We start from the raw sequence: 26500 nt of genomic DNA on the forward strand, positions 1-26500 counted from the left end.
GAATGGTGAACTATATTATAACCCTATCGCATGAAAAGGTGGAGTTTTATGATGATAGTACATTCGTTTCTAAGGGTGTTTTGTGCCTCATCTTTGCTTGTATATGGCTTCTTTTGCTTGCTATAGGGTAGTGTTAATGATCTCCAAAGTAAGCTCACTCTGGTCTTATTTGTACCAATGTAGCTTCCTTTAAAGCTATTGAGAACTGGAGAACTCTTTACTGAACAGCTGACTTGCTTCTAGCTGTCACATGACCTAATGTGATCTTTCTGAAGTTATAGGAGTCTTAGCAGTTTTTCTGGTTTCTTTGGAGAAATCTGGTTTTGTCTTGAACTTCATGTTTCCAGTGAGAGGTTTAGAAACATCTCCTGCATTCAGCAAACCTGTCATTGCCACATAAAAGTTCTTTACACCTAAAATGTTTGAATCCAATCTCTATCCTCCCTGGTACTCTTGTTCATTTGCCTTTCACAGCTAAAAAAGAAACAGCAAAAAGCAGCTATCAGGTATTTTTCAGTCCCTTTTCCATAGTATTCTGAGATTATTTCAGGCATCAATTTAAAAAAGAAAAGTGCTGGTCTATCCCACTCACGTGGGAATGATCTAATTCATCTATGAGGTATGTTTTTTGCCCAAGAATAGAGGAAAAAAATTATGCTTTTGTTTTATTGACGTTTTTCTTGGGTTTTGTAGCAAATTTAATCTTGGGTCTTTTTCTGTACCAGTGCTAGCTTCCACAGTGAGACAGCAATTGGTGGTGTTCCCAACACCAAGACGTGATGAATTTTATATCCCAGTTTGGTTTACAGTGTTACATGGATTCTAACTTGTCCAGACTCTATTAACTTTAATAGTACCATTGAACGTGAATAAGAAAATATCCTTATCAAAGAGCAAATATGATCCTTGTGATCTGTTTTTGTTTGGCGTTTTTTGTTAAATCAAATGCAAAATAAACACTGAACTTTTCCCTGATTAACCAGTTTGACAACTGAATTGCTGAATGAAACTATATTAAACATGGCTAAACATTTTGCTTTATATGCTCTCTTTAATTCTAAGAGAGCACTGCATTGTAAGTTCCTGACTTGCCTTTCTCCCTATGTGGTGTTTTGATATTCTTTTTTCAAGAAGGAATAGAAATTCTCAAATTCTGGTTTAGCACTAGGAAATAGTGCCCATTCACTGATTGCATGATACCAACCATCTACGTAACTTTCCTTATACTTGTATGCATATTAGAGAAGCATCAGCTTGTACATCTGCATTTTTCCTTACCTGCTAACTTTGTCTTTCCTGTCTGCCAGGCCTTCCCCTTGTCTACCTTAGAACTAGGAGTACAGCCAGTCTGACTAACCTAGAACATCAAATCTATACTAGAGGTACTGTACTGCAGAGAGAGAGAAAAAAAATTCTTTGCTTTTTCTAAGAAATGTCTTACACAACAAATACTGCATATTTTTTATATATATGTATATATAAAGCTAAGAAGTGCCATACATATAAGTACATACTTCCCTCTCATGCACCCTGAACATTTCTTGCTGTTTTCTGGGCCTGTTTTCACATGGCTGTATTGCAGAAGATTGACCTGCTCAGGGTCTATCTTCTGTGTTTTTGTTTTGTGCATGCTTGAAACAGTGCTTTCCGGGTCCAGCATCGACCCCCAGCACACCTCACGAGCAGTGAGGATTAAGGCACGTCAACAGGAGAAAACCTCCCATCAACCTCCTTCCTTGGGACAGTCTTGGCAGTGGATTGCTAAGTCAATTTTAGCTACACCATTGACGTAGCTAAAATTTGTGCATCAGCGGTTGACTGCTGTGTCTAATATAGACATAGCCTAAGTCTCTCCGCAGGGAGGGGAGTGAAGTAACTAGTCCTACTTAAGAAGGCTTTCTCCTTGAGGGACTGAAAGTAGAATCATATCCTGCTATGAGTCCATTTCCTAGGCTTTAGCGTGGAAGTTTGATAGAAATATTTCCGTGTATAGGCAAGTCTCTGATTACTATGATCTGAATACCCTGGCTGTAATCAGTTTATACATTTAGCTATTAAAATTAGGATGATTTGACAGTCATATTTATCTATTTTCATTGAGCACCAGGAAGTAAAACATTTTAAATAATTGAAATCTTAATTTATTTGCTGTATGTTCAAAATTTGTTGTTTTTTGATAGTTTTCTCCTGTTTACTTCTAATTTGGCACTTTATGGAAAAGTAGACAACAGGTTTGCCAGATGGTATTTTCCACATGAAAAAGCTAATAAATAAGGGGAAAAGCATACAATATAAATAGTTTTTGAAGTCTTTTTAACTTGCACTTCATAAACGTTTATACTTGATGCACAGATGGTTGATAGAATTAAAGAAAGCTTTAAAATTATAATTTTTTAATTACTTTTATTTGCTTATACCCTTTAACAAGTTTAGTATTAAAATAAAATGCAAACAGATACATTCAGAACCTTGCATATCAAAGGCTATGTCTAGATTTCTGAGAACTGTTGGCAAAAGATATGAAAATTGTACAACATGTTTGTGTATCTTTCGCCAACAGTTCTGTCTGGAGAGGCTTTTCTGACATTTGGCCTATCCAGAGGGCCCAAATGTTGGGAAAAAAAAGTCTCTGTCAAGACACCCATTCTTCCTCGTGGAACCAGGTATGTCGAAAGAACTCTCCCAACTGACAGATCTCTTCCAACAGATCTACAGTCTGGATGCATGATTCATCAACAAAACTTCTGTCATCTGAAGTTTGGTCAACAGAAGCGTGTAGTCGAGATGTAGAAAACTGCCTAAATAAGAACAGCTGTTGATCACTGGGTTACTAAGTTCAAGTTCAAGTATTTTACACTTTTACGGATAACTTTAATGAGAGTGGAAATAAAAGACAATAAGTAAATTGTGCAAAAAATAGTACTTAGTTCTCAATTCTGATATTTTGAAATGCATGCTTTATTTTGAAAATCATCATACCATAAAATTGACACAATCAAAAAATGTAATCTGCAATTGCTCTTGAAAGTATAGATAACTAACATACTAAATCCAGATTAAAAGCATTTGTTTTTAATTCTGCTCTGTAATCCTGTGTAGCTGGAGGCAGCTATGTTTTACTAAATTAGTTGGATTAGTTAGTTGTGACTGGCAGAAGACAAATTTTGACCTCGTATCACTTGTTTTTTGTCTTTGAAATGACTTGAAATTTTGCTGTCAATTTCAGTGGTATTAGTATTAAGCATAACTGACCTTGTTAAGAAGTACGCATTTTTTTAACAATTGAATCTGATCAATAACATATCAAAGAATGAACTGTTGTTGCTGTGTGTGTGTGTGTGTGTGTGTGTGTGTAAAGTCTTGACCGTTGGTCAGTCCACCTAATGATTCTGTTCAGAAGCTATGTTATTATTCCATAACTTTGCATTTTTGAAAGACTTTCATTTCTAATCTGCATGTTAGAGTAAATGTGTGTATCAGGGTGTCAGTCGGAGAAAATGTATTTTATTTGTTTTGAGTAAGCAGTTGAACAAACGGTTCAGGACTAAACCCTTGACAGTGCTTATATTTTATCATTTATCCACTGATAATCATCTCCTGAAATACAGAAATTTAGGTCTAGTGAGCAGCCATTTTCTTAATTAAAAAAAAATCTTTGAAGTTGACCATTTTTGTTTGTCACAGAATCAATATCCTCTTATGACAATAACCTTAATTGACAGAATGCAATGTAATAGGAAATAGCAGCACAGACTCTGCTCTCGTTAGTGAAAAATACCCTTTATTAAGTAAAAAAGTCAAATATGATGAATGGACTTACTTCGTTATTCAGTATTTTGTTGTTTTAGACTTATTCAGCTTGGTTTTGTTTTGTTTTACTTTATGATCTAAAATTACCTTAAGTTATACAGAAAACCTATTTCTGCCTTGCTGCTATTGTTAATGATCAAAATTAACTTTTAGGTGGGTACTTGATGACTCAGTAGTCTGTTACTATTCAGTAGTCTGTAGTAAGTAATGCGCAACTTTTCTTCTTTAGCTGAAATTCAGCCCAGGTTAGTAGTAACTCTGTGTAGTTACCATCTCATGGATGTTTGGCCATGTATGAAATGTGTTGGAGACCTCAGTCCAGTTCCTAGCTGGACAGCTGTCAATAAAATAATCGCTACCATTGTGGCTGTACTTGTTTGCTGGTCTTGGTTGAGGCACCAAAAAATGACTGAATACAGTAGCCCCTTGAGTTATGCGAGGGTTGCTTTCCCATACACCCTTGCATAACTCGAATTTCATGGAAGTTGGGTGGAGGGGGCTTTTTTCCCCAGCAGAATGCATGCTCTGCAGCTGGATAAGCAGCAGGAGCACCTGTAGCTCCTTTTGAAAGGTAAGTCCTGGGACTGGAGGGGGTAGTTGGGGAGGGTTAAGCCTGGCAGTGGGTTGGGGCCATGGGAGCGGGTAGAGGTATTAAGCCTGGGGTGGGTTAGAGCTGCAGCTGGGGTCGGGGGTGGGGGGGGGGGTGGAGTTAAGCAGGGGCAATGTGTGTGGGGGGGTAGGTTGAACTGGGACCACAAGGGATTTGAACTGGGACTGGGGGGGTGTTGAACCGGGGCCGGGAGGGGGTGAGCCAGGGCCAGGTGGGGAGCGGGATTTTGAGTTGTGCTTAACTTGCATTAATGTGTGTTAAGTGCAACGCAAAATCGCATATTTTGAGGGATTACTGTATGTAAAATGGATTGACGTTAAATTCCTAAAAGGAGAATCCTCTCCCATGTGGCTGATGCAGATTGGTAAGACTGTCTGGGAAAAACTTCCTTTGCTCATTGCATCCCTATCCTGTGAATATAGGACTTTAGTTTCCAGTGCTGACAGTTTGACACAAGCATTAAAAGTATACTTCTAAGAGTGTGTGTGTTACAATATTTTTATATCTCTATTATGGTATATATTTGTGTTTTTTCTCTTTGAATTTGTGCATATTTTGGTTATCTAGAATATCTGATTTGTTATAACTGTTGCATCTCCACTAAGTTTCAAGAGTACATAATTTTTCTGTGAGTTACTTGTAATAAAACCCCTCTTTTATTCTCTTATAGCTGAAAGGAAGACTCCAAAACGCAGACAGCCCTTTGTGCCTTTTGCGCTGCGGAATCTCACCGGATGCACTCTGTGGTTTGCTACCCTAACTACGACCCCTACACGGTAAAGATTTGTTACGGTGTCATTGTAACAATATTTGTCATGCCTCTGGGTGATGCAGTTGCTGTGGGAAAGGATAAGAAGTAGGTTTCCTTTCTGTTGATGTGTCTCTTAGAGATCGGCTCCATTAGATAGGTTTTTTTCTTTTCTTCTTTAGCTGGAATCCAGCCCAGGTTAGTAGTAACTCTATGTGGATACCATCTCATGATTGTGTGGCCATATATGAAATGTGTTGGTGACCTCAGTCTGGTTCCTAGCTGGACAGCTATCCTTAATTTTTTCTCATGTGCTAGATTTTAACTTATTGTGATACTAAGCTGCCTTTTGTTCAGGAATATGTTCAAGCTGAGAACAACAGTTCTTCGAGTGGTCCCTGTGGGTGCTCCACAGTAGGTGTCGGGCTCGCCCGGCGCCACAGATCAGAATTCTTCTAGCAGTTGCCACTGGATCGCGCATGTGCCGATGCACGCCACTCCCTTGCGCACCCTCGGTCATGTGCGCAATCCGGTCCCCGCCAGTTCCTTCTCAACCGCCAACAGCTGCAGACGGAATCCGCTCCGGCTCTAAAGCCTGAGACAGATAAGATAGTTGTTTTATTTGTCAGTTCGCTGTTTTCACAAAAAAAAAAAAGAGCATACAAAATAGTAGAGAGAAGAGGAACGGAGGAGAGAGGTGCGGACAAAGAAGGCTGTTAAGCCGTCCGCTACCCTGAAGGCCGTGAATGTTATTTGGGTTGTAGAATGCACTGATTAGTGGCTAAGTACCCTATTAACAGTAAAGACTCACCGTGATGGCTTCCTTGGGGTTTAAGAAGTGAGTCATGCCGCGAGGCTGCTCCGGCCTCTGATGGGCATAGTGAGTGCATTCGTTGCCTGGGGGAGTCCCATGTTACCCAGAAGTGTTCGCACTGCGCTAAGCTTACAGCCAGGGCCAGGAAGGACAGAGAGATGAGGCTCAAAATGATCTTGTTTGATAAGGCCCTCCAGCCTGAGCCACCGGAGAAGCCTCACACAGAGGGGCCCTCTGGGTCACATAAAAGGAGGGCGGCGTCTTTGACCCCCTCTGTGCAAAAGAAAAAGAAACTCTCTCTGGCTCGATCCTTGCCGGCAGTTCCAGCGAGCAGGATGAGTGGAACGCAGAGCCCTCAGCCACGGGCTGATGAAAGCGGCAGCGCAGTTGCGCACGTGGCCGGGGCCGGGCTTCCAACTTTGCAGCAGTCAGCATGGAGGGCGCCGCGGGCGCCAGCACGGTAAGCGCCGGAATCGGCGGCGCTGCCTCACGTGGCACCGGCTATCATGGCGCCGACGGCGCAGGGGCACCCAGCATGGGGCGCAGTGGCGCCGGATGAAGCTTCCCACATGACACCACTTGTGATGGTACCGAGCATGGCGCCGACAGCGGGGCCGAGATCCCTGGCACGGGAGGGGGCGGCTCCCACCCTGCAAGGGAGGGGGAAAGCTAGAGCCAAAACCCAGCACCTCAGTCCATCTCCAGACAGGGCTGTGATGCCCTTATCTCCCAGCCTCCCCCCCACCCCCCGAGATACACACACCGCGTCGCCGGGCAGCAACTCCACCGGCTTATTTCGGACCTCCCTCTCCGTTCCTCCAACCACCTTCATCTTGGCTCAGGCTTCCTTCACCCTTTTTGGGCATGGATCCCTATGAGTACTATCACAAACCAGCTTCACCACTATCAATGTCGTCACGGAGATCCCGCTCTCCTAGACATCACGGGTACACTCTCTGATCATGGTCCAGGTCTCCATCACCGGGCTCTTGTCCATGTTGTTATGGCCATCCTCATCATACTGAACACCGACATCGGAGGTCTACACCCAGGGGCAGATCCTCTCCCACTCCTCGCCAATACTCCCGCGTCCACTCTTGCTCTGGGAGACGAACGCAGCTGTCCCAGGGAGAGTTAGGTCCAGAGTCCCAAGACTTTCCTTCACAGCCCACGAAGGAGCAAGCATACCAGCAAACTCGGGAGCCAGAGGACTTGGGGGAGGGTTATCCCAGCGGTTCCTCCTCATCCTCCCCAGATGAGGCAATTGCCCCGGGGATGTCTCCCTTCCGGATGACCTTAAACAATTCCAAGAACTGTTCAAAAGAGCAGCGTACACGCAGGATATTCAAATAGCAGAGGTACAGGAGAAGCATCATAAACTCCTGAAAAATTTAAGACCCCCGGCTTCATCTAAAATCGCTATCCCACTGGACGAAGCCATTATGGAGTCAGCCACTAATATATGGCAGACTCCGGCCTCTATTCTGCCCACGAATAAAAGGGCAGATAAGAAATACTTCATCCCAGCCAAGGGCATGGAATTCCTGTTAAGCCACCCACAGCCCAATTCTTTGGTGGTCGAATCGTCCCAGCAGAGGTTGAAGACGCCTCAGTACAAATCAGGGGGGTCAGATAAAGATGCTAAGAAATTAGAGCTGTTCGGCAGGAAGGTCTACTCCTCCTCTACCTTATTATTGAGAATGGCAAACTACGTGGCACATTTATCAAACCATAACTTTGACAATTACTCACTTCTCTCCTGGATACCCTCCCAGAGGACAAGAAGCCAGTGTTAAAGGCGATCGTCCAGGAGGGCTACGCGGCCTCACGAATGGGAGTTCAGATTGCCCTGGATGTGGCGGACACAGCAGCACGCTCAACAGCCGCAGCAGTGGTAATGCGTAGGGTATCCTGGCTCCAGACGTCTGATATCCCTAGAGATCTACAGGCGAAGATGGTGGATCTTCCCTTTGACAAGCCAAAGCTGTTTGCAGAATCAACCGACTCGGTCCTCCACTCTAGCAAGGATTCGAGGGCCACACTTAAGACCTTGGGTACATATACTCCTCCATACAAGAAAAAGGAATTCTATCCTCAGCAAAGGCGCTACGCTTACCGACCACAACGCGCACAATATCAGCGAGGCTATGACCAAGGGCGCCATCAACAGCAGCAACAGTACAGGGCCCCCAGGTGACTTTCTCAACAAAGTCGTACAACCTCGGGGCGAGCCCAGAGGCAGCAAGTTTGACAGGTATGTCGAGGACTGCGCTATCAACACCATCGCTCAATGCCACTCTCACTTCATGTTCCATCATTGCCTCAAACCGTTCCACTCCCAGTGGCAAAAGATCACAACAGACAAATGGGTGCTGGAAATTATAGCCACGGGCTACACGATCCCCTTCCAGTCACTACCACCGACAAAACCTCCCACCCAGTCTATTCTCAGGGAGCCCTCTCATGAGGCGCAGCTGAAGCAGGAGGTAGATCACCTCATGTTCATAGGGGCGGTGGAAAGAGTGCCGGAACAATTCCAAGGGAAAGGTTTCTACTCACGCTGCTTCCTAACAGAGAAGAAAACAGGAGGCTGGAGGCCGATTTTGGACCGGCGGGGCCTCAACTAATACTTGCGCGAGCAGTGCTTCCGGATGATTACAGTTGCCTCCATACTTATGGCACTGGACGACGGAGACTGGTTTGCAGCCCTTGACTTACAAGATGCTTACTTTCATATAACAGTCAACCCGGCACACAGATGCTTCCTCCGCTTCACGGTCAGCGGGGAACATTTCCAATACAGGGTTCTTCCGTTCGGCCTATCCTCGGCACCCAGAGTCTTTACCAAAACCCTGGAAGTGGTATCAGCTTACCTGCACAGGCAGGGCGTGTTTATTTTTCCATATCTGGACGACTGCCTACTGAAAGGGGCCTCAAAGGCAGAGGTGTCCTACGGATGATATGCGTCGCCGCGAACACGTTTACTTTGCTGGGCCTAGTTATCAACCTTGCAAAGTCAAAGACCGAACCCACGCAAGATATAGAGTTCATAGGGGCATGCATAAACTCTATTGCATTAAGAGTATACCTGCCCGACGCCCGCTTCTGCACCATCAAATCCTTGGTGCAAGTCATGATGTACAGCCCCACGGTGCCGATCCTAACATGCCTGCAACTGTTGGGGCACATGGCGGCCGCTATGTTTGTGGTACAGAATGCCAGGTTACACATGCGAAGCCTGCAGCATTGGCTGGTGAGTGTTTACACACCGGCAGCCCATACCGTCCACAGGGTAGTATCGCTCACGACGGAGGTATGGAAGTCGCTAGTGTGGTGGGCAGATCCCAAGAACTTGCTAGTGGGAGTGCCCTTCCACCAACCACAAATTTCCATTTTTCTTACAACCGACGCCTCCCACACAGGATGGGGAGTGCACATTGGCAACAAGGTGACGCAAGGGCTATGGTTCCCCGCAGAACAGATACTGCACATAAACATACTAGAGCTCAGAGCAGTGTTCAATGCGTGCAGACATTTTCGGAAATACCTGCACAGCAAAGTAGTCGGGATCAATACTGACAATACCTCCACCATGTTCTACATCAATCAACAAGGAGGGGCACGGTCCCGTGCGCTATGTGCAGAAGCAGTCCGATTGTGGAATTGGTGCATTGCCAACAACATAACGTTGAAAGCCTCATACTTGCTGGGCGCCCACAAAGTGAAGGCAGATCAACTGAGCGGGTGCTTTGCACTCACGCACAAATGGCAGATCCGCTACGACACATATTTCGCACCTGGGGGTTTCCCCAAGTCGATTTGTTTGCCACCCAGCGCAACAAAGAGTGCCCCCAGTACTGCTCCAGAGCAGGAATAGGGCGGGGGTCCCTGGGGGACGCCTTCATGATCTCATGGAAGGGCCCTCTACTCTACGCATTTCCCCCCACAACACTTATCCACAAGGTTCTGCAGAAAGCTAGAAGGGAGAGAGCTCGCATGATACTCATAGTTCCAACTTGGGACCGACAACAGTGGTTTCCCCTGCTTCTGCGCATGTCGGATCGTCCACCACTCCCCCTACCGGTAGCTCCGGACTTACTTACGCAGGCTAAGGGGTCCATAGTGCACCCGCACCCTCAGGGACTCCGCCTACAAGCATGATTAATCCATGGCTCAGCGCCTTAGAGAGCACGTGTACAGAGGGAGTAAGACAAGTCCTAGAGTGTATCCGAAGGACCTCCACCAGGAGGACTTACGAACAGAAATGGACACGCTTTACCGCCTGGTGTTCTGCCAAACAGTTAGCTCCTCTTGACATTCCTATAACTAATTCTAGAATACCTGCTGGACCTCAAACGAGACGGGATCTCTCTATCCTCGCTAAAGGTCCACCTTGCAGCTATATCGGCTTCTCAGCACAAAGAGGAAGGGCCCACCGTATTCACCCATCCTATCGTCACAAGGTTCTTGAAGGGGCTGGTAAACCTGTACCGTCCTCGAACACCGCTACAACCGTTGTGGAGTTTGGACTTGGTACTCCACACGCTATCGGGACCATCCTTCGAACCATTAGCCACGGTACCCCTCCGACTACTTACCATGAAAATGACCTTCCTTCTTGTGATTACGTCAGCCCGCAGGGTGAACGAGCTCGCAGCAGTGATGGCAACGCCGCCCTGCACAGTATTCTCAAAGGAGACGGTGATCTTACGGTTACACCCAGCCTTCGTTCCGAAAGTTTCCTTGGAGTTCCACATTAACGAACCAATAGTATTACCCTTGTTTTACCCGAAGCCTCACAGCTCCAGCAAGGAGGCGCGCCTGCATCTCCTTGATGTGAGGAGGGTGTTGGCCTTTTACATAGACAGAACTAAGCCCTTCCGGAAAACGGACAGGCTTCTGGTGTGTCTCGCTCCCAGGTCGAAAGGGGAAGGCCTCTCTTCCCAGAGAATTTCGAAGCACATTGTGTCCTGTATAAAACTGTGCTACAAGCTTCAAAAGACCCCTTTGCTAGCCCCGCCCAGGGCTCGCTCCATTAGAGCGGTGGTGGCATCAACGGCCTTCTTCAAGGGAATCGTGCTGAAAGACATTTGCAGAGCGGTGACTTGGTCATCCTATGACACCTTCGCCAAGCATTATGCCCTGCATCGGGTGTTCAGTGAGGATACTCGTCTGTCGACAGCAGGCCTCTTGGGGGCAAGCTGCACATGAATCGAGTACCCACCTCCTTACTTGGGGTTACTGCTGGGTAGTCACCTGCTGTGGAGCACCCACGGGGACCACTCGAAGAAGAAAGAGAAGTTACTCACTTGTAGTAACGATGGTTCTTCGAGATGTGTCCCCGTGGGTGCTCCACTACCCGCCCATCCTCCCCGCTTCGGATCTCTGTCCGGTGTTTTTCAGGAGCATCCGGGGCGGTTGGTCAAGGAACTGACGGGGACCGGATAGCGCACATGACCGAGGGCGCGCAAGGGAGCGGCGCGCATCGGCGCATGTGTGATCCGGTGGAAACTGCTAGAAGAATTCCGATCTGCGGCGCCGGGCGAGCCCGACGCCTACTGTGGAGCACCCACAGGGACACATCTCGAAGAACCATCGTTACTACAAGTGAGTAACTTCTGTTTTATACCATAGAAGTTTTAGTTTGGTGTGTTTCTGTTTGCAGTGCAGCGCTGTCTCACAGTGGGAGTCCAGGTGCTGTTCCAGAGGAAAATGGAACATTTCTTGATGATGCACACAATGTCAGTGAGTGGCGAGAAGTTCTCACTAGTGAGGAGATTCCATTTGAATTTGAAGCCAGAGAGAAACTGAGACACAGGTGAAAGAGTTAACCTCGGTTTTCCTTTGGAATTTATGCACATGTTCACAGGAACCCATATGTATGCACATATTCAAGGGGACACACATTAATAAGAGCATAGCTTTTCACATGCTGTCCAGTAGATTTTTTTTCTCATAATGTGGCAGTTTTTCCACTCTTCCCTTGATTTTTTACATATTTGAAAAATCCATAGCATCTGTTGCTGTAGTCTGCTGTCAGACAAGCAACCCATTCACCTGGATATCAATGGGAGTTGTGTATTTGAGGTCAGGATTTGACCACAGAAAATTATTTATGTAGATTTTTTTTTCTCATTTTAATTTTGCATAAGTGGTATTTCCTTTATTTCTAGGAAAACTTGGGCAACAAATGTGTTTGCTTGACTAGTATCAGAGAGGTAGCTGCGTTAGTCTGTATCTTCAAGAACAAGAAGTCGTCCTGTAGCACCTTATAGACTAACAGATTGAGTGACTGAATGTCTTCATGCTCTGAAGAACACATATTGGCTATTAGTTGAAATTAAATGCAGAGGCTACAAATAAATATTTAACAAGTTTATTTTTTGTTTTACATGCAGTGCATATGGGACATAGTTTTTTGCATAGTTTGTATTAGCTGACATTGGATAATTACCTTTTAAATTAAAAGCACATTTTTTTGATCGTTGGAATAGAAATCTGTGTTTTTACATTTGAATAGTCAAGCATTAATCTTCTCTTAATGCAACAGAAGAATCCAGATATATATTGATTCTGATTTATTGTCTTGGCTTTCCTTTGTGAAATGATAATGATAATTTGACTTTATTTCAACTGACAGGCACACACACGATCTAAGAATACATCAGCTGCAAGTGAGAGTAAATGGCTGGGAACAAGTGAGTCCAGTGTCAGTAGATAAAGTTGGAACCTTTTTCCGGTATGCAGCACCTGACAAGAACACATCATCTTCTACTGTAAGCTCCAATTCTATTTCAATGACAAATTTACAAAATTTACTTGGACAGTAATTTTCTCCTCCAAATTTTATTCCTATAGCAATAGCTGTTCACTGATGGGACCTTCTTTCTCTTCAGTCCTCTTAAAATGAATATTTAGTGGTCTTGGGTTAATTATCATCTGATAGCTTTACATACTGAAAAGTTAACATACATACTGTAGCCATCAAATTTAGTCTCTACTCAACAGAGAATCAGGGTTTAGAATGACAGGAATATTCTATTAGTAATGGTATCATGGATCCATTGATGCAAATTATGAATTCCAACAATATTGCTCCAATATCCTGGTCCTCTATTGCAGACTTATTTGGTTTGCTTTCCATGGTTAACTGATTAAAAATAAACGACATTGACAGTTACGTATAATTCTGTGGTTGTGTTGGGGTGTGGTTTGCTTTGACAAAAATCTGTTTTGGGAATTGAAAAATTTAAATTGGGCCAGCCCACAGACTTGCATTAATGCTGGGGCCTGATGACAAAGTGATCCTGTAGGCATAAGGAGTAGGTAATGAAATTTAAAGGTTCCAGGCTGCAGGGTGCTGAGCCTTCAGAGAAATTAAGAGTTGATGGTCTCTTGGCATCAGGCAGGACATGGTTTCATTTTATGAAATTAGTGAAAGGGCAAATCGCTATTCAACAGGAGCTCTAGGGGTGAAGGGCTTGTTAAATATTTTCAGTAGTCCTGACAATAGTATTTTGTAGCAATACTCAGTATCCTCACCGTATCTATTTAAGATCTCTTTTTGTTTATGTCAGGAAAATTGTGTGGCAAAGAATTACTCTGTTGAAATTACTGTGCGTATATCTCTTATACTGACACATTTTTCTGGCAGCTTCCCTCTTTTGTACGAAACAATAGAACTGCAAAGTAAAAGAAATAATCAAGTGTTACTTTTTAGAACCAATCTTCCTGACACTTCTCCAAAGCCATGGAGAACGTCAGAAAGCTTTTGAATAAATTTAACTTTGCATCTCACAAAATAATGAGGTAATTTACAAGTGACATTAGCAGTTTACAAGGTGCTTTGATTGGTAAGTTGTACTTTATTCTTGTCTAGGTTGGGAGCCCAATCAGTAGAACAAATATAATACATCCCCATGTCTATGTGAGTATGTGTTTTCACTTCCATTATACATGCTTTAAAGTAGCATAATTCTGTGAATGTAGTGATTATTATTGTTTCCTTGTGACAAGTTGGATAGACTCACACAACACTGCACAGGTACAATTTGTGCTATCTGCTTATGGAAGTCACAAGCTACTACTGAGGGAATTCTGTGCCAAAAAATCAAAAATCATAAAAGTTCTGCATGCAATATTTTGAAACGTTGCACATTTTATTTATCAAGAAATAAATGTGGAAGCTCCCACGTGGCAATGGGGACCACAGGCCAGTAGCTGCACAGAAGTGGGCGATCACCCTGCAGTCTTACCACTGGGGGCAGGACTCCGTAGTGATACTGTTACAGTGCAAGGGTCATATCTGCTCCAGAAGCTCTTTGGGGCCCTGGCCCTCTGCACCAGTTGTGGGCAGACATGCTCAGCTCTGCATGATGCAAGTGTAGAGGTATTTAGTGTGTGTGTGGGGAGGTGGGAAGGAAATCGAGGTGTTGGGTGAGTGGACTCTTGGTGGGGCAGTCTGGGTGCAAGCAGACAATGGGGGTTTGGGTATGAGGTGGTATCTGGGTGCACAGCATCTCACTGAGGGAGGAGGAGTTTCAGGTTCATAGAATCATAGAAAACTAGAACTGGAAGGGACCTCAAGAGGTTATTGAGTCCAGTTCCCTGCCCTCTTGGCAGGACCAAACACCATCTAGACCATCCCAAATCGATGTCTGTCTACTCTGCTCTTAAATATCTCCAGCAAAGAAGATTCCACAAGCTCCCTAGGTAACTTATTGCAGTGTTTAAGCACCCTGACAGTCAGGAAGATTTTTTTCTAATGTGTAATCTAAACCTCCCTTGCTGCAGTTTATGCCAATTGCTTTATTACTGAGGTAATTGGACTCAGTGGAGCAGGGAGGGTGAAGGAAGGGTCCTGATAAAGACAGTATTAAGTGTTCCCTTGATCTTATTGTATGGTACTTTTGTTATTTCCTTTTCAGGGAAAGGTAGGGTATTTCTGACTCAGAAATAAGAGACCTTCCACCCAGGAATAAAAAACTGATTTCATACTTCATAACATTGAAGATCCTTGCTCTTCAGTGTATTTGCCTCATTTCAAAGTAATTTTGCAACAGCACCACATGTTGCTGCTCTCTGTCATCTCAAGCAACATTGGGTGGAATGATCTATTGCACACTAGATCTTTTTCTTTCCTGAAACACTGGCAGTTTACACAGCAATAGTGGTTATGTGGTAGTTCAGGAGATCCGTCAAAACTGTTCATCCATCGTTCTTTCACATTCGAAAGGAGAGTCACCAATATCAGCTCACCCACATACTGCAAGTGAAAATAATTGTTTGCATATCTTGAGCTTCCAGCCTTTTTCATGTTGGCAGAGTCACTGAGCAAGTAAAAGAGCTTTCTTGTGTGTCAGGGAGCATCTTGAACATCACTCCAGTAGTTGAAACAGTTCTCAAAAACCCAGACAACATATTCCTTTGTGTATTTGTTAGGTCCAGACTTTCTTGTCTCGCTTTGCATCCTCTTAGATTTTGGTTTCTTATCCTGTTGATCTTGTTCCTTTCAGTCGTTTTCCTCTTTCATTTTCAACCCAGAAATAGTCTCCTTTCTTTCAGTACACATAGGTATGTCCTCTTGTTTGTTGCTTTGTTGTGAATATGCTCAATGCTATTTCATCCTCCAGCAGTTATAGCGTAAGGATGTGCACTTTAATAGGGAGCTGTGCCTTTTTTGTTTAAAAAAAAAAAAGGGCGGGGGGGGGGGGAAGGTGCTGGTACTCAGCTGGCTCCCCGTTCCCCACCCCCAGCCAATCCTATTTCTGGGGCTGATGAGGTGCCAGTACTCAGTACCGGCAAGTACCATCACAAAAAAAAGCACTGCATGGGTCATCAGTTACATGTATGTGAGGCGAATATAAAACTGCACCAAATCAGAATGTTACCACTTCATGCTACTAGTCATTCTACCCAAATGTAAAGGATACATAAGGTGCAAGGCATTTGGAGAATAAGGCCCAGTAATTTCCAGGGTGAGTGAGCAGTTGTTAAATGTGGTTGTCTAGAACTGTAACTAGTTTGCTCTGGCAATGATGTTGTTAAATATAAAAGAGGATCTGTTGTCTTGTGGGGTAGCTAAGAGAGGAAAAAGGACAATGGGAGCATCTGGGAGATATTTCTTGGAACAGATTTATAGGCTGGGTAGTTACTTACATTTCTATATTTCTTAGTGTAAATTTTTTGAGAACTGGCTACTCATTTTTTAAGATCAGAAGGGATCATTGTGATAATGTAGTCTGACCACTCGTACACTGCAGACCACAGAAATTGGCTCACTCTCTCATGTAATAGACCCCTCACCTCTGGCTAAGGTACTGATGTCCTCAAATCATGATTTAAAGGCTTAAAAAGTTCCATAGAATCCACAATTAATGCTACAACTTGCAAATGACCTGTGCCCCATGCTGCAGAGGAAGGCAAACCTGCTTCCCTGGGGTCTTTGACAAAATGATGTAGAAGAGGATTGCTTTCCAGCTCCAAATAAGGCAGTCCATTAAATTCTGAGCATCTATGCAAAACCCATCAGCCAGATACATGGGAAGAATTATCTGTAGCAACTCAGAGCTCTTTCCACGTAGTGTCCCATCACCAGCCAATGGGGATACTTGCTGCTAGCATTGACAGGTTGGTTACATGCCATTGTAGACAGTCTCATCCTTTCATCCCTTCCATAGACTTATCAAGCTCAGTCTTGAAGCAGTTAGGCTTTTTGCCCTCACTCTTTTCCCTAAAGACTTTGACAGCCTAATGTGCACCAAACTGAAACAAACAAACCTCTTCTACAAGCTGGTGCTGCTTGATATGTTTACCCTTATGCAGAGAAAGCATAAGAAAAAGCTGCTTGCTATGGCAAGTTTCTCTTATATGCTGTCAAGGTGCTAGCAATGACCCGATGCCCTGTATATTGGACAAACTTTCATCAACTGAGAGCTGCTGTTGGTGACTCTCCATTTCTCTGTGCCAAAGGATAAATGGATGTAAATCTGACATCAGATCATTTTAACCTCCGTGGACATTGAGTAATAGATTTAAAAGTAGCCATTTTTCTACCTCAAGATTGGAGGGAGACATCTGAATTGGAAATCATTTACAAATGTAACATTTTTAGCTTTGGTCTGAATAGAACTCCTAACTGGCTTATACCTTACAAGGGCAATTTCCCCACCTTTTGGAATTGACAGGAATGACACACATCCAGCTTAATTTGCTTCATTAACTGGTCTTACTAGTGACAGGTAACTTCCTTCCTCGCTCCCCTCTGGGCTATATAAACCTGGATTCTGTTTTTTCACTCCATATCCATCTGAAGTGGGTTTTATCCACAAAAGCTCATAATCTGGTACATGTTGTGGTCTCTAAATTGCCACAGAACTGCTTGCATAATGACAAACTATATATTTGATAGAAGAGTGCTCTCTCCTCAAACGCTGTCATAGAAAGACTCTTGGATAGAACTGCCAATTCTAGGAAAAAGAAGAGTTAATTTCTCTTGGCCAGAATCTTTTTCGATTATTATTGAATCAGTTTAAAAACAACAATCCTAAATGGGGAAGCTGGGAGAACTTGGCACTGTTCATTTCATCCTGCTGCTGTCGTCCTCAGCAGTGCTCAGAGCAAAAGGTTAAATGCAGAACTATTTGTGTTCCACCTGAGCTGGGTGCAAAGTTCACCAGAAATATTTAAGAGCAAAACTTTAAGAATTAAGTAAAAATACAAAAATATAACATGATAACAAGAATATATTAATATTTCTCTTCAGAATCTTTAGATTTCTTTAAGGGCCTGCTATTTTGAAATGGAAAATCTTGAGTAAATTATTAACCCCATAACTAAGGTTAATACTGTGAGTTGCTTTCATTAGAAGACTGAGGTTTCTCAGTTGTTTTATTTAAAACCTTTTTGTAAAATTCCTACACAAAGTGGAGGCTGTGTTTAAAAAAAAAAAAAAAAATAAAAAATAAAATACTTCTGTGTTTTTCCTTATGATCTTAGTCTTGCTAGATGCTGAATGTGCTGCTGGAAGGTTTCAGCAGAATGATGTACATTTCATTGTCAGATCTGTGTGTTTTGTGGTTTTTTTGTTTTTTTTTTTAAATGAAAACATTCTTTTAATAAAGTTATTGGCAGCTGAAAATCCCAGACTGGCTGACGGTTCTTTGTAAAATAAGCGAACATTGTCAGCGTGTTCTGGGCACAGTCTCTTAAAACAATAGTTACTGTAGCAATTTTTCTTTGGTTCTATAAGCAGTACAGAGGGTAGTGTGAGGGTAAAAATTGTTTTAAAGTTTATAATGTGACTGGATTTTTTATATATATATATATATATATTTTTTTTTATATTTATATATATATATAAAGCTATATGTTAATCTAAGATATTTTTCTAGCTGTGTATGAAGAAAGGCAGTGATTGAAAGGAGTGAGAAGCACTAAGGAAAATGGGAATGAACAGAACCTTGATTCATCACAGGCTATTTTGAAATTTTTTGGAAATATGCAAATAAAAATCCTTTTAGCATGCTAGCTCGGGATACAGCTACCTTCCTGTTGCAGTTCTTGAAGAGCTATTATTTTAGCAGGGCAAATCTGCTTTTGGTTCCTGACTGGTCCTTGTGTTTTCATTTTCATTCCTTTTTCCTATTAGGTTGTCAAGTCCAAATAATGAAATCATGTTTATCAAAAATGATATAAAATAAGCATATTTTTAAAAATATCTGAAATGTATACATTTGGTGTGGCTACTGGGTTACTGGCAAGGTTCAGTTACGGCAGAGTCTGGGCATTCCTTTGCTAGATACCATCATTGTGTGTACTGGTACCTAAACTTTTAAAATGGCTTTGCAGTTTTCTTCATTGCCTCCAGTTCGTGTGGTATTTGATGTTACCATGGAAGGTAGCGCTCGGAAGGTGATAACTGTGCGCTCTGCGTTGATTGTGAAAAACAGACTGGAAACGCCGATGGAATTAAGGCTGGACAGCCCTTCAGCTCCTGACAGTAAGTCTCGGAACACTGCCTTTTAACATGTATTAGCGAGAAATCTTTCCCTCGGAACCATTTATGGTAGCCCCAGTTTTGATTGTCTCAAAAATTTTCTTGTCCTGTTCTTTAGACTTTAGTGCAAATACATGCCTAGAAGAAGCCATCAAAAGGGCCAAAGTGTAAAAGCAAGTAAGCCTACCCTAAAAATCTTGCAAAGAATTTTTTTTCCTATGGAGATGGTATGAAATCTTAAGCAACTGAAGAGTTTTGTGTTATGGTATTGTGAAGTTAGTGTGACCTTTCAAAGCAGAAGAAAGGAGTGCTTGAAGTATTGTGCTTTGTTTGGCTATCGGCAGACATCTCTCTCTGTTTAGTTCTTTGCCTGAAGTCAAAATTACATGACCTTGTTTTCTAGAATAGATTCTTTACCCAACTTCTAGGATTTTTATCTTAGTCAAACAACAGAAAGTTGCAGAACGTTGGTGTCATGCAAGAGAGAGAGCTGGTTCTTTCTTTAACAGCAGTTGTGACAGTCATCCTTCACCTGTGCAAAGCAAACACTATAATGGGTAAAGAAATGAATTCTGAAGTTGAATATTTCAGTGCAGAGCTGAGGTACTGATCTATAGTAGTCTTGCATCCGCAGCCTTGAACAATTTTCACACCATAATGGCAGAAGTACTGAACCCCAGTGAAGTTTAATTTCTGAAACTAACGTTCTAAAAAATATCTAAATGGGGGGGGGGTAGGAGGGGTGGCGGGAGAAAAGTGGCGGGGGGCAGATGCAAAGAGGGGAGGAAGGAACCTTACAGATATCAACACTACTTGTCTTGGCAGCAAAATAGCCTGAATTTTTGGGGGCTGGGGTGAGGGGAGGGTTTGAAATAGTCCGTAAAATATATTGAAAAAAACAAAGGGAATTTTTTTGTTGTTTGTGAACTGAAGGAGAGGAGGCTGCAAGAGGCCCACATCTCATTATAAGTCCATGTGCAGAACATGCCTCAGACAGAGATGAGGGCCTTGTGTCCTCCAGCAATCAGAACTTGGCGCAGGGTTTTGGTCTTTGGCGCTGTGTGCAGATGTAGTTCAAGACTGTGTATTGTTTTGACAATATGCTGTAAGAACTCAAGTAATAGATGAGCAACTTCTTTCCACGTCGACTTAAAATGGAACTTTTAAGCAAGGCAGTCAGAGAGCCAAAGGTAGAACTCTAGCTAATTTTTTTTAATCCCTTCCCAATTTATGTGGAATTCAGCCCATTGGGTCTATTAGCAGGACTTTCTTGGTGTTGACTCATAATTAGGAGCACTTTAAACAACACTTTGGCATTTGGACTGAATGAACTATGTATAATAAGAACTGTACAGCTTCCTTCGTGAAATGTGTTGTACAGAGTTGATAACTGAAGAAATTATTTCTCCTTTCAATGTGTGTTTTCTTTGTGATTTGGTTTCAGAACCTGTCGTGCTTCCAGCTGTAATGCCAGGGGATTCCTTTGCTATTCCATTACATCTTACCTCTTGGCGATTGCAGGCCAGGCCGAAAGGAATGGGAGTTTTTTTCTGTAAAACACCCATTCATTGGACTAACGTGCAAAAGGCAGCAGAGATATGTAGCAGCAAACGAGAATGCCATTCAATGGAGTCTGAAAACAGCCGATTTTTCAGGTAATTAAGACCTTGTAAGGCTAAATAATTTGCTGTAACTTAACAGTTTTTGATAGGTGAATTCATCTGAAAATAAGTTACTAGAAAAACTAAAGTGAATTGGGAAAGAGGGTGTTTGAAGATAAACATTTATGTTTTGTTTCTGACACCTTAAGAATAATAGGAAGTGTTTATGTATGATTATACTGTAATTACATAAGGAAGATTAGATGGCATGTACGATCATATCCATCACGGTATTGAAAAACAGGAAATGGGGCCCTGCCCTGATGGCTAGGAGGAAGAGCATCAGATCTCCATTCCCAATCTCACAAGCTGTGGCTAGATGTAAAAAGATAGGGAACCAGAAACCCTTCTCTTAACTTCTTTCAATAAACAACCACTACAAGAGCAGGAAGCAGAAATTGTCATTACCTTGGCTGTGACTGTTTCTTCTTGGAAGACATCAAAGAAGGGTATAAAATCTTTTTAGAAGCCAGAATACAGTAAAGGCTTTTTTAGTTTCTGTCCTAAGAACAAAATTGTTCTTACGCCTGTTTTTGACCATCCCTATGGCAAAAAAAGTGACATTACAAAATAACCACTGTTGTTTACCTTTAATGTAATAAAATCAAATATTAGAATTAGTAATTAAAATAACCTGCTGGGTTTCCTACTCTGTCCTCCTCTTGATGTGAGTTTGCTGCCTTCAGGCAATTACATTGTCCAAAATATTAAATGCTCTGTTTTAATCTCCATGTCAACATGTAATGAACACTTCATGGTATTGCAAGATATTACATCACCCACCTTGTCTCTCTAGTCTTGTCTTGTCTTTCTAGTCTTTCTTTCCTTGTTTTTTTTTCTATCTGACATTCCTGAAAACAGTTGAGGGAAGTGACCTTTGCTTAATTAATAGTTTTCTTTTCATAAAGACATCACTTTTTAGTTCAAATTTTTAAAAACATATATATACTGTTTTGAGGTCATTACTGTAGGATGCTAAATAATTTTTAGAAGATGTGAGTACTTTTGCAATCAGCATGTTACTTGAAGTGTTGTTTTACTTTGTCTAATTTAGATCCCAAAGGATTGTATTGTCTAGCAGGTAGAGCAGGATGGACAAGACAGACAAAAATACAATTTCATTATAGAATGCGATTTAACTTTATTTTTTTTCAAACGTATACTTTAGTTTTAAATCGTCCGTAGACTCCCAGTAAATGTACTGTAGTATATTATGTAAAAGTAAAGTTTAGTTATCGGAAACCACTGTACATACTGCACTTTGCTTTTAAGTATCTGTTAAGAAAAGTAGAAGGACTTTTTTGCAAAGAAAATTAGATGTATGGATTGCGAAGGATTCTGCTGTAATTGTGGAAATTCACAGATCAGTTATGAGATATAATTATATGAAAACTGTTTTGAGAATATCAGATGAGAGGCAATACAAGTGTGAAATAGTGGAATATCTTTACAGTCAAGTTAAAAATGTTTTTGTGGAGAATTCATTCTAAATGCTGAACAGGTTATCAATTTTGTAAACTGCACTGTGAAATGAGAGTCAGTCATGTTTTGGAAGCTAAAATACAACTATTCCATTCAATTCATTCCTCTTTTTTCACACACATCTTTTTTGTTCATAGGTTTTGTGTGGCTATAAAGAAAGAGAATTATCCAGACTACATGCCCTCCAACATATTTTCTGACAGTGCTAAACAGATTTTCAGACAGCCTGGGCATACCATTTATCTCTTGCCAACTGTGGTCATCTGTAACTTGTTACCTTGTGAACTCGAATTTTATGTTAAAGGGATGCCAATTAATGGGACGCTAAAACCTGGCAAAGAGGCAGCATTGCATACAGCTGATACATCTCAGAACATTGAGCTTGGTAAGATGATATGGAGGTATTATTATTTGCTCATACTACAACAGCAGCTCAGAATGACTGCATATTTTGTTATACAAACAACTGTGGCATTGAAAAGAGAAATAAGCTCTTACGTACAAAGTGAATATTTCATTGGGTTGCCTAATTTCTTATGTAAATGTTCCTCAAGCATATACATGTCAATTAGGGGAAGAAACTCTGAAAATAATAGAAATCTGAGGTGCTTCCCTTTTCCCTCTCCTTTTCACTTTACCTCACAATGTACAAAGGAAGTAAGGTCAAAAAAGAGCAATTTAAATAGTGACTTGAGTTTTGGTGTAGTTTAATTTCAGTAAGATTCAAAATGGTATCTTGTCATGGAGAAACCTCAGTTTTACCAAGTCCAGTGTCAAATATCTGTGGGTTTTCTTGTAGCCTCTGTGCAACACTTTGAAGTGTCAGTACTAGCTGGACACCCACAGCTGGTCTGTGCCAGTTGACTTGAGCTTAAGAGTACAGAGTCTGTGTTCCACCTGTGCAGTTTGAGAGTCCCACAGCTTGGTCTGCAGCCTGAGCTTGTAGCACTGCATTGCAGTGCAGCAGCCTTGCAGCCCAAGCTGGCTGGCATGGGCCAGCCGCTGGTGACTAGTTGCTTTTGCTATCAAGGGGGATTTGGCATAATTTGAGTTGCTTGGAAGATTCGCATACCTCTCATTGGTAAGGGGTTTGAAGACAGAATATACAAAACTGAAGAGGAAGAAGTTATTAGATTAATTTTGTCCCCACATAGTTCTTCCAAGGTGGAAGTAATTGTTTTAGGCCAACAAACTATGGAGGTCTGGGAGAAATATTGGGAGGAGGAGGAAAACTGATGCTGAAATTTTCAGAAGTGCAGAGCAGACTTCAATTGATGTATATAAGCTCAGTCCTGATCATCTAGAGTTACTACAGTTGAAAGAAATGGTACATCTTTAGTGACAGTCAGTAGCTTCTCCTTGCCCAGTGTTTATAGCAAAATGTTTGTCCTCATAAGTTTTAACTTGTCTTATTGAACTCTAAACTGAAAAGAAAATTACCTTACTCTTCCTAGATATCTTACCAAATTCAGTCAGGAAGGGGCTTTTCATGGCTAGCTGTTCAATAGGAAAAGACCAGAGACAGATGCTATTTGAAACACAATGTTTACATGTGTGTAAAATCTCCCACCTATTCTTTTTTTTTTTTTGATATTTGCAAAATTGTCAACCCTGAGTGTTCAAGAATCATGAGCTAGGCTTCCAGAATCAGGAGATTCACTTTAAAATCATGGTTTTTTTCCTGGTCTCTGAGCTTTTTAGGGTACAAGCAGGTCACAAGACTTTTTTTAAGTTAGTGGTTTTCAGTTAGTGAACCATGGCACACTGGTGTGTCATGAGAACTGTCCAAGTGGGCCATGAAATTTCATCGATTTTCCCCTGGCTGTGGCTCTTTGCAGAACCAGCGGGGGTCGGGGTGGGAATGATGACAAGGCTGCTTGAGTCCCAGCTAGTGTGGAGTTCATCAGTTTCCCACCCCCATGAGGGGAAATGCTGACCCCATTTGTGCTGGGAGGCAGCTGAAATGCTGCTTCCTGGGCCAAATGAGCTGGCAGGGAGCCCACACCTGTTCCCTGCTGTGGCAAGGGTGAGGAAGAGAGGGCAGGAGCCTGTTGGAGCTGGGCTGTAGTTTAAATGCCACTTCCTGGCTCCAGAGGGCTGGCGGGGAGGGGATCCTGCTTTCAATAGTTACTCGTTAACTCAACATCCCTGGCATAACGTTGAGCAGATTTTGAAAATGTATCTGTGCTCACTGTCTAAGATGGTGTATTCTATGGTGGATTTGAAACATTAATGCATTTGATCCTTGTTTAGCTTGTTATACGTACAGCTATGTTGCAAACCTCTCTAGTAAGACTGTAATCATAGTTAAGTGTAAGTAAATGTGGTGTTTATGAGCAATCGATCCAGCTGAAAAAAGTGGGTGTGCCATGGAATTGTTTGATTCATTGAAGTGTGCCGTGTTACTGAAAAGGTTGGAAACCGCTGTTTTAGGCAACCATCAGGTTGAGCAGCTTTGTTGCCCCTCCCCCCTCCCGTTTCTCCATTGAAGCTGGGAGTCTCACAAAGTCACTTCATTGCAGCAGTTTGGTCTCAAAGAATAATACCTAATATTGTAAAACTTGCAGTAAGATCCTGAGATGGCAACGCTGTAAATTTGTAATACAGGAAACCCTCGTTATTTGTGGTGGGTGTGTCCCTGACACCACTACGAATGGTGAAATCTGCAAATATTGGTGGCAGGCAAAGGCAGCAGGGCACAGGAGGTGGTCCCTGCTGCCTCCACCATGCTCAGCCCCAGGTTACTCCACATCGTAGGACAATTGGGTTGGCCACCACAGGGCTCCCAAAAGTGCAGGGCCTACGGCAGCAGCTCCATTTTATCCTATGGACAGAAGGGTTCTGGCAGAGAAAACAGAGTGCTTTGTTTTCCCGCTAACTTAGTGAGTTTCCCATGGCTCATGGCTGTCACGGTGAGTGTGCATGGGCTAGCTTGACAGCTGGAGCAGCCCCACAACAGGTTTTCTGAATCCACGCCCCTCCCCCACATGAGACCAGGATAGGATGGGGCGGTGGCATGCAGGGAGGGGCCATGGGGACGGGACCACTGCATGCATATGTGAAATTGCAAATAGTGATTTTGCAGATAGTGAGGGTCTCCTGTATGCTAAATTTTCCACGAGGGCCTAGCTCATGATTCTTGAACACTCATGCATGGTAATCAGTTTCAGATTTTAGTGTAGTGTGAGGACTTGCCTGTACAAAACCTTAGTTCACAGCAAGATGGGGTATAAATTTACCACATGCAACTTACTGCACCTTACCTATCTGTACAGACCTCACAACTATGCACTAAAAGGTTCAGTGGCGTGCTTTGATCAAAGTGTGCTAGGGAAACCAGTGAAGGATCCACACAAATAGCTAATGCTCAGCAAGTGAGCGTGCGGTAGTTCTGGGAGTAGGGTCCGTGTGGGTGCTCCATGGTGATGTGCAATTTCTTATTAGTTTTATTGCTACAAGAAATTGCTCTAATTTTAAAAGTAACTATTTAAAAACTTTCTAGTTAATTAAATTCAGCTAGTCGGTTGCCCTTATACTACTGGGAAGAGTGTTTTAGATATATGGGTACTGAAGGCAGGTAGGTAGGACTGAAATATTTTTCTCAACACTGGCTGAGCTGGGAAAATATTCTCACTAGGTAAAATTTGCCCTTGGTAGAGGGCCTGCATAAGGCATATATGTCATTTGCATTTAGTTTGAGGACTATGATAACAATAATGTCTTAGCTTCTATTTGAAAGTTAAACAGGTAGTTACAAAAGGAATTAAAATGAGTGAAAGCAGTGGGGAAATATTTCAGGAAGCCTTGACTTTTCCTCAGAACAGTAGAGAGAATTTGGGTTGTTTGTGTTTTCGTTTTTTAGGGGTGTCTTTGGAAAATTTTCCACTGTGCAAGGAGCTACTGATTCCTCCTGGGACACAAAATTATATGGTCCGGATGCGATTGTATGATGCCAATAAGCGACAACTAAATCTAACCATAAGGATTGTATGTCGAGCTGAAGGATCTCTAAAAATATTCATTTCTGCACCATATTGGCTAATAAACAAAACAGGTATGTTTAATGTAGCCTTTCATAACCACTAATGGCAGTGATTCATCTGGAAATGAGGATTCCATTTAGTACAGGCTGAACCTCTCTAATCTGGCATCCTTTGAACCTGACCAGTGCCGGACAAGAGAATTTGCTGGACCGTGGAAGGTCAGTATTGTCTAGCACATGACCAACAGTTCCACTGCTTACTGGGCTCTTAGAAGATATTTAGGGGTAAATTACAGCTAAATAACAGTGCAGAACACTGAGAGCCAGGACTGGTGTCTGGAAACAAATTTTATGGGACCGTGGGAAATTTGGCCACACCCATGATAAGGGGTCGTC

General features: G+C 42.5%; 1 protein-coding gene across 10 annotated transcripts in view; it reads left to right on the plus strand.

The window, feature by feature from the left end:
- Positions 1-26500, plus strand: part of VPS13D (vacuolar protein sorting 13 homolog D) — a 225761-nt gene that overhangs the window by 72673 nt on the left and 126588 nt on the right. For 8 of the 10 annotated variants that reach the window (XM_074975870.1, XM_074975874.1, XM_074975875.1 and 5 more), the window contains 9 exons: positions 1308-1382; positions 5091-5196; positions 11648-11800; positions 12623-12758; positions 13862-13909; positions 18832-18982; positions 20424-20634; positions 22260-22507; positions 25985-26176. In XM_074975870.1, the coding sequence (XP_074831971.1) occupies positions 1308-1382; positions 5091-5196; positions 11648-11800; positions 12623-12758; positions 13862-13909; positions 18832-18982; positions 20424-20634; positions 22260-22507; positions 25985-26176 (1320 nt within the window). The remainder of the gene's footprint in view (positions 1-1307; positions 1383-5090; positions 5197-11647; positions 11801-12622; positions 12759-13861; positions 13910-18831; positions 18983-20423; positions 20635-22259; positions 22508-25984; positions 26177-26500) is intronic. The other 2 variants (XM_074975877.1, XM_074975878.1) reach the window with 1 other exon arrangement.

This window comes from Carettochelys insculpta, chromosome 23 (assembly GCF_033958435.1).
Source record: "Carettochelys insculpta isolate YL-2023 chromosome 23, ASM3395843v1, whole genome shotgun sequence".
NCBI lineage: Eukaryota > Metazoa > Chordata > Testudines > Carettochelyidae > Carettochelys > Carettochelys insculpta.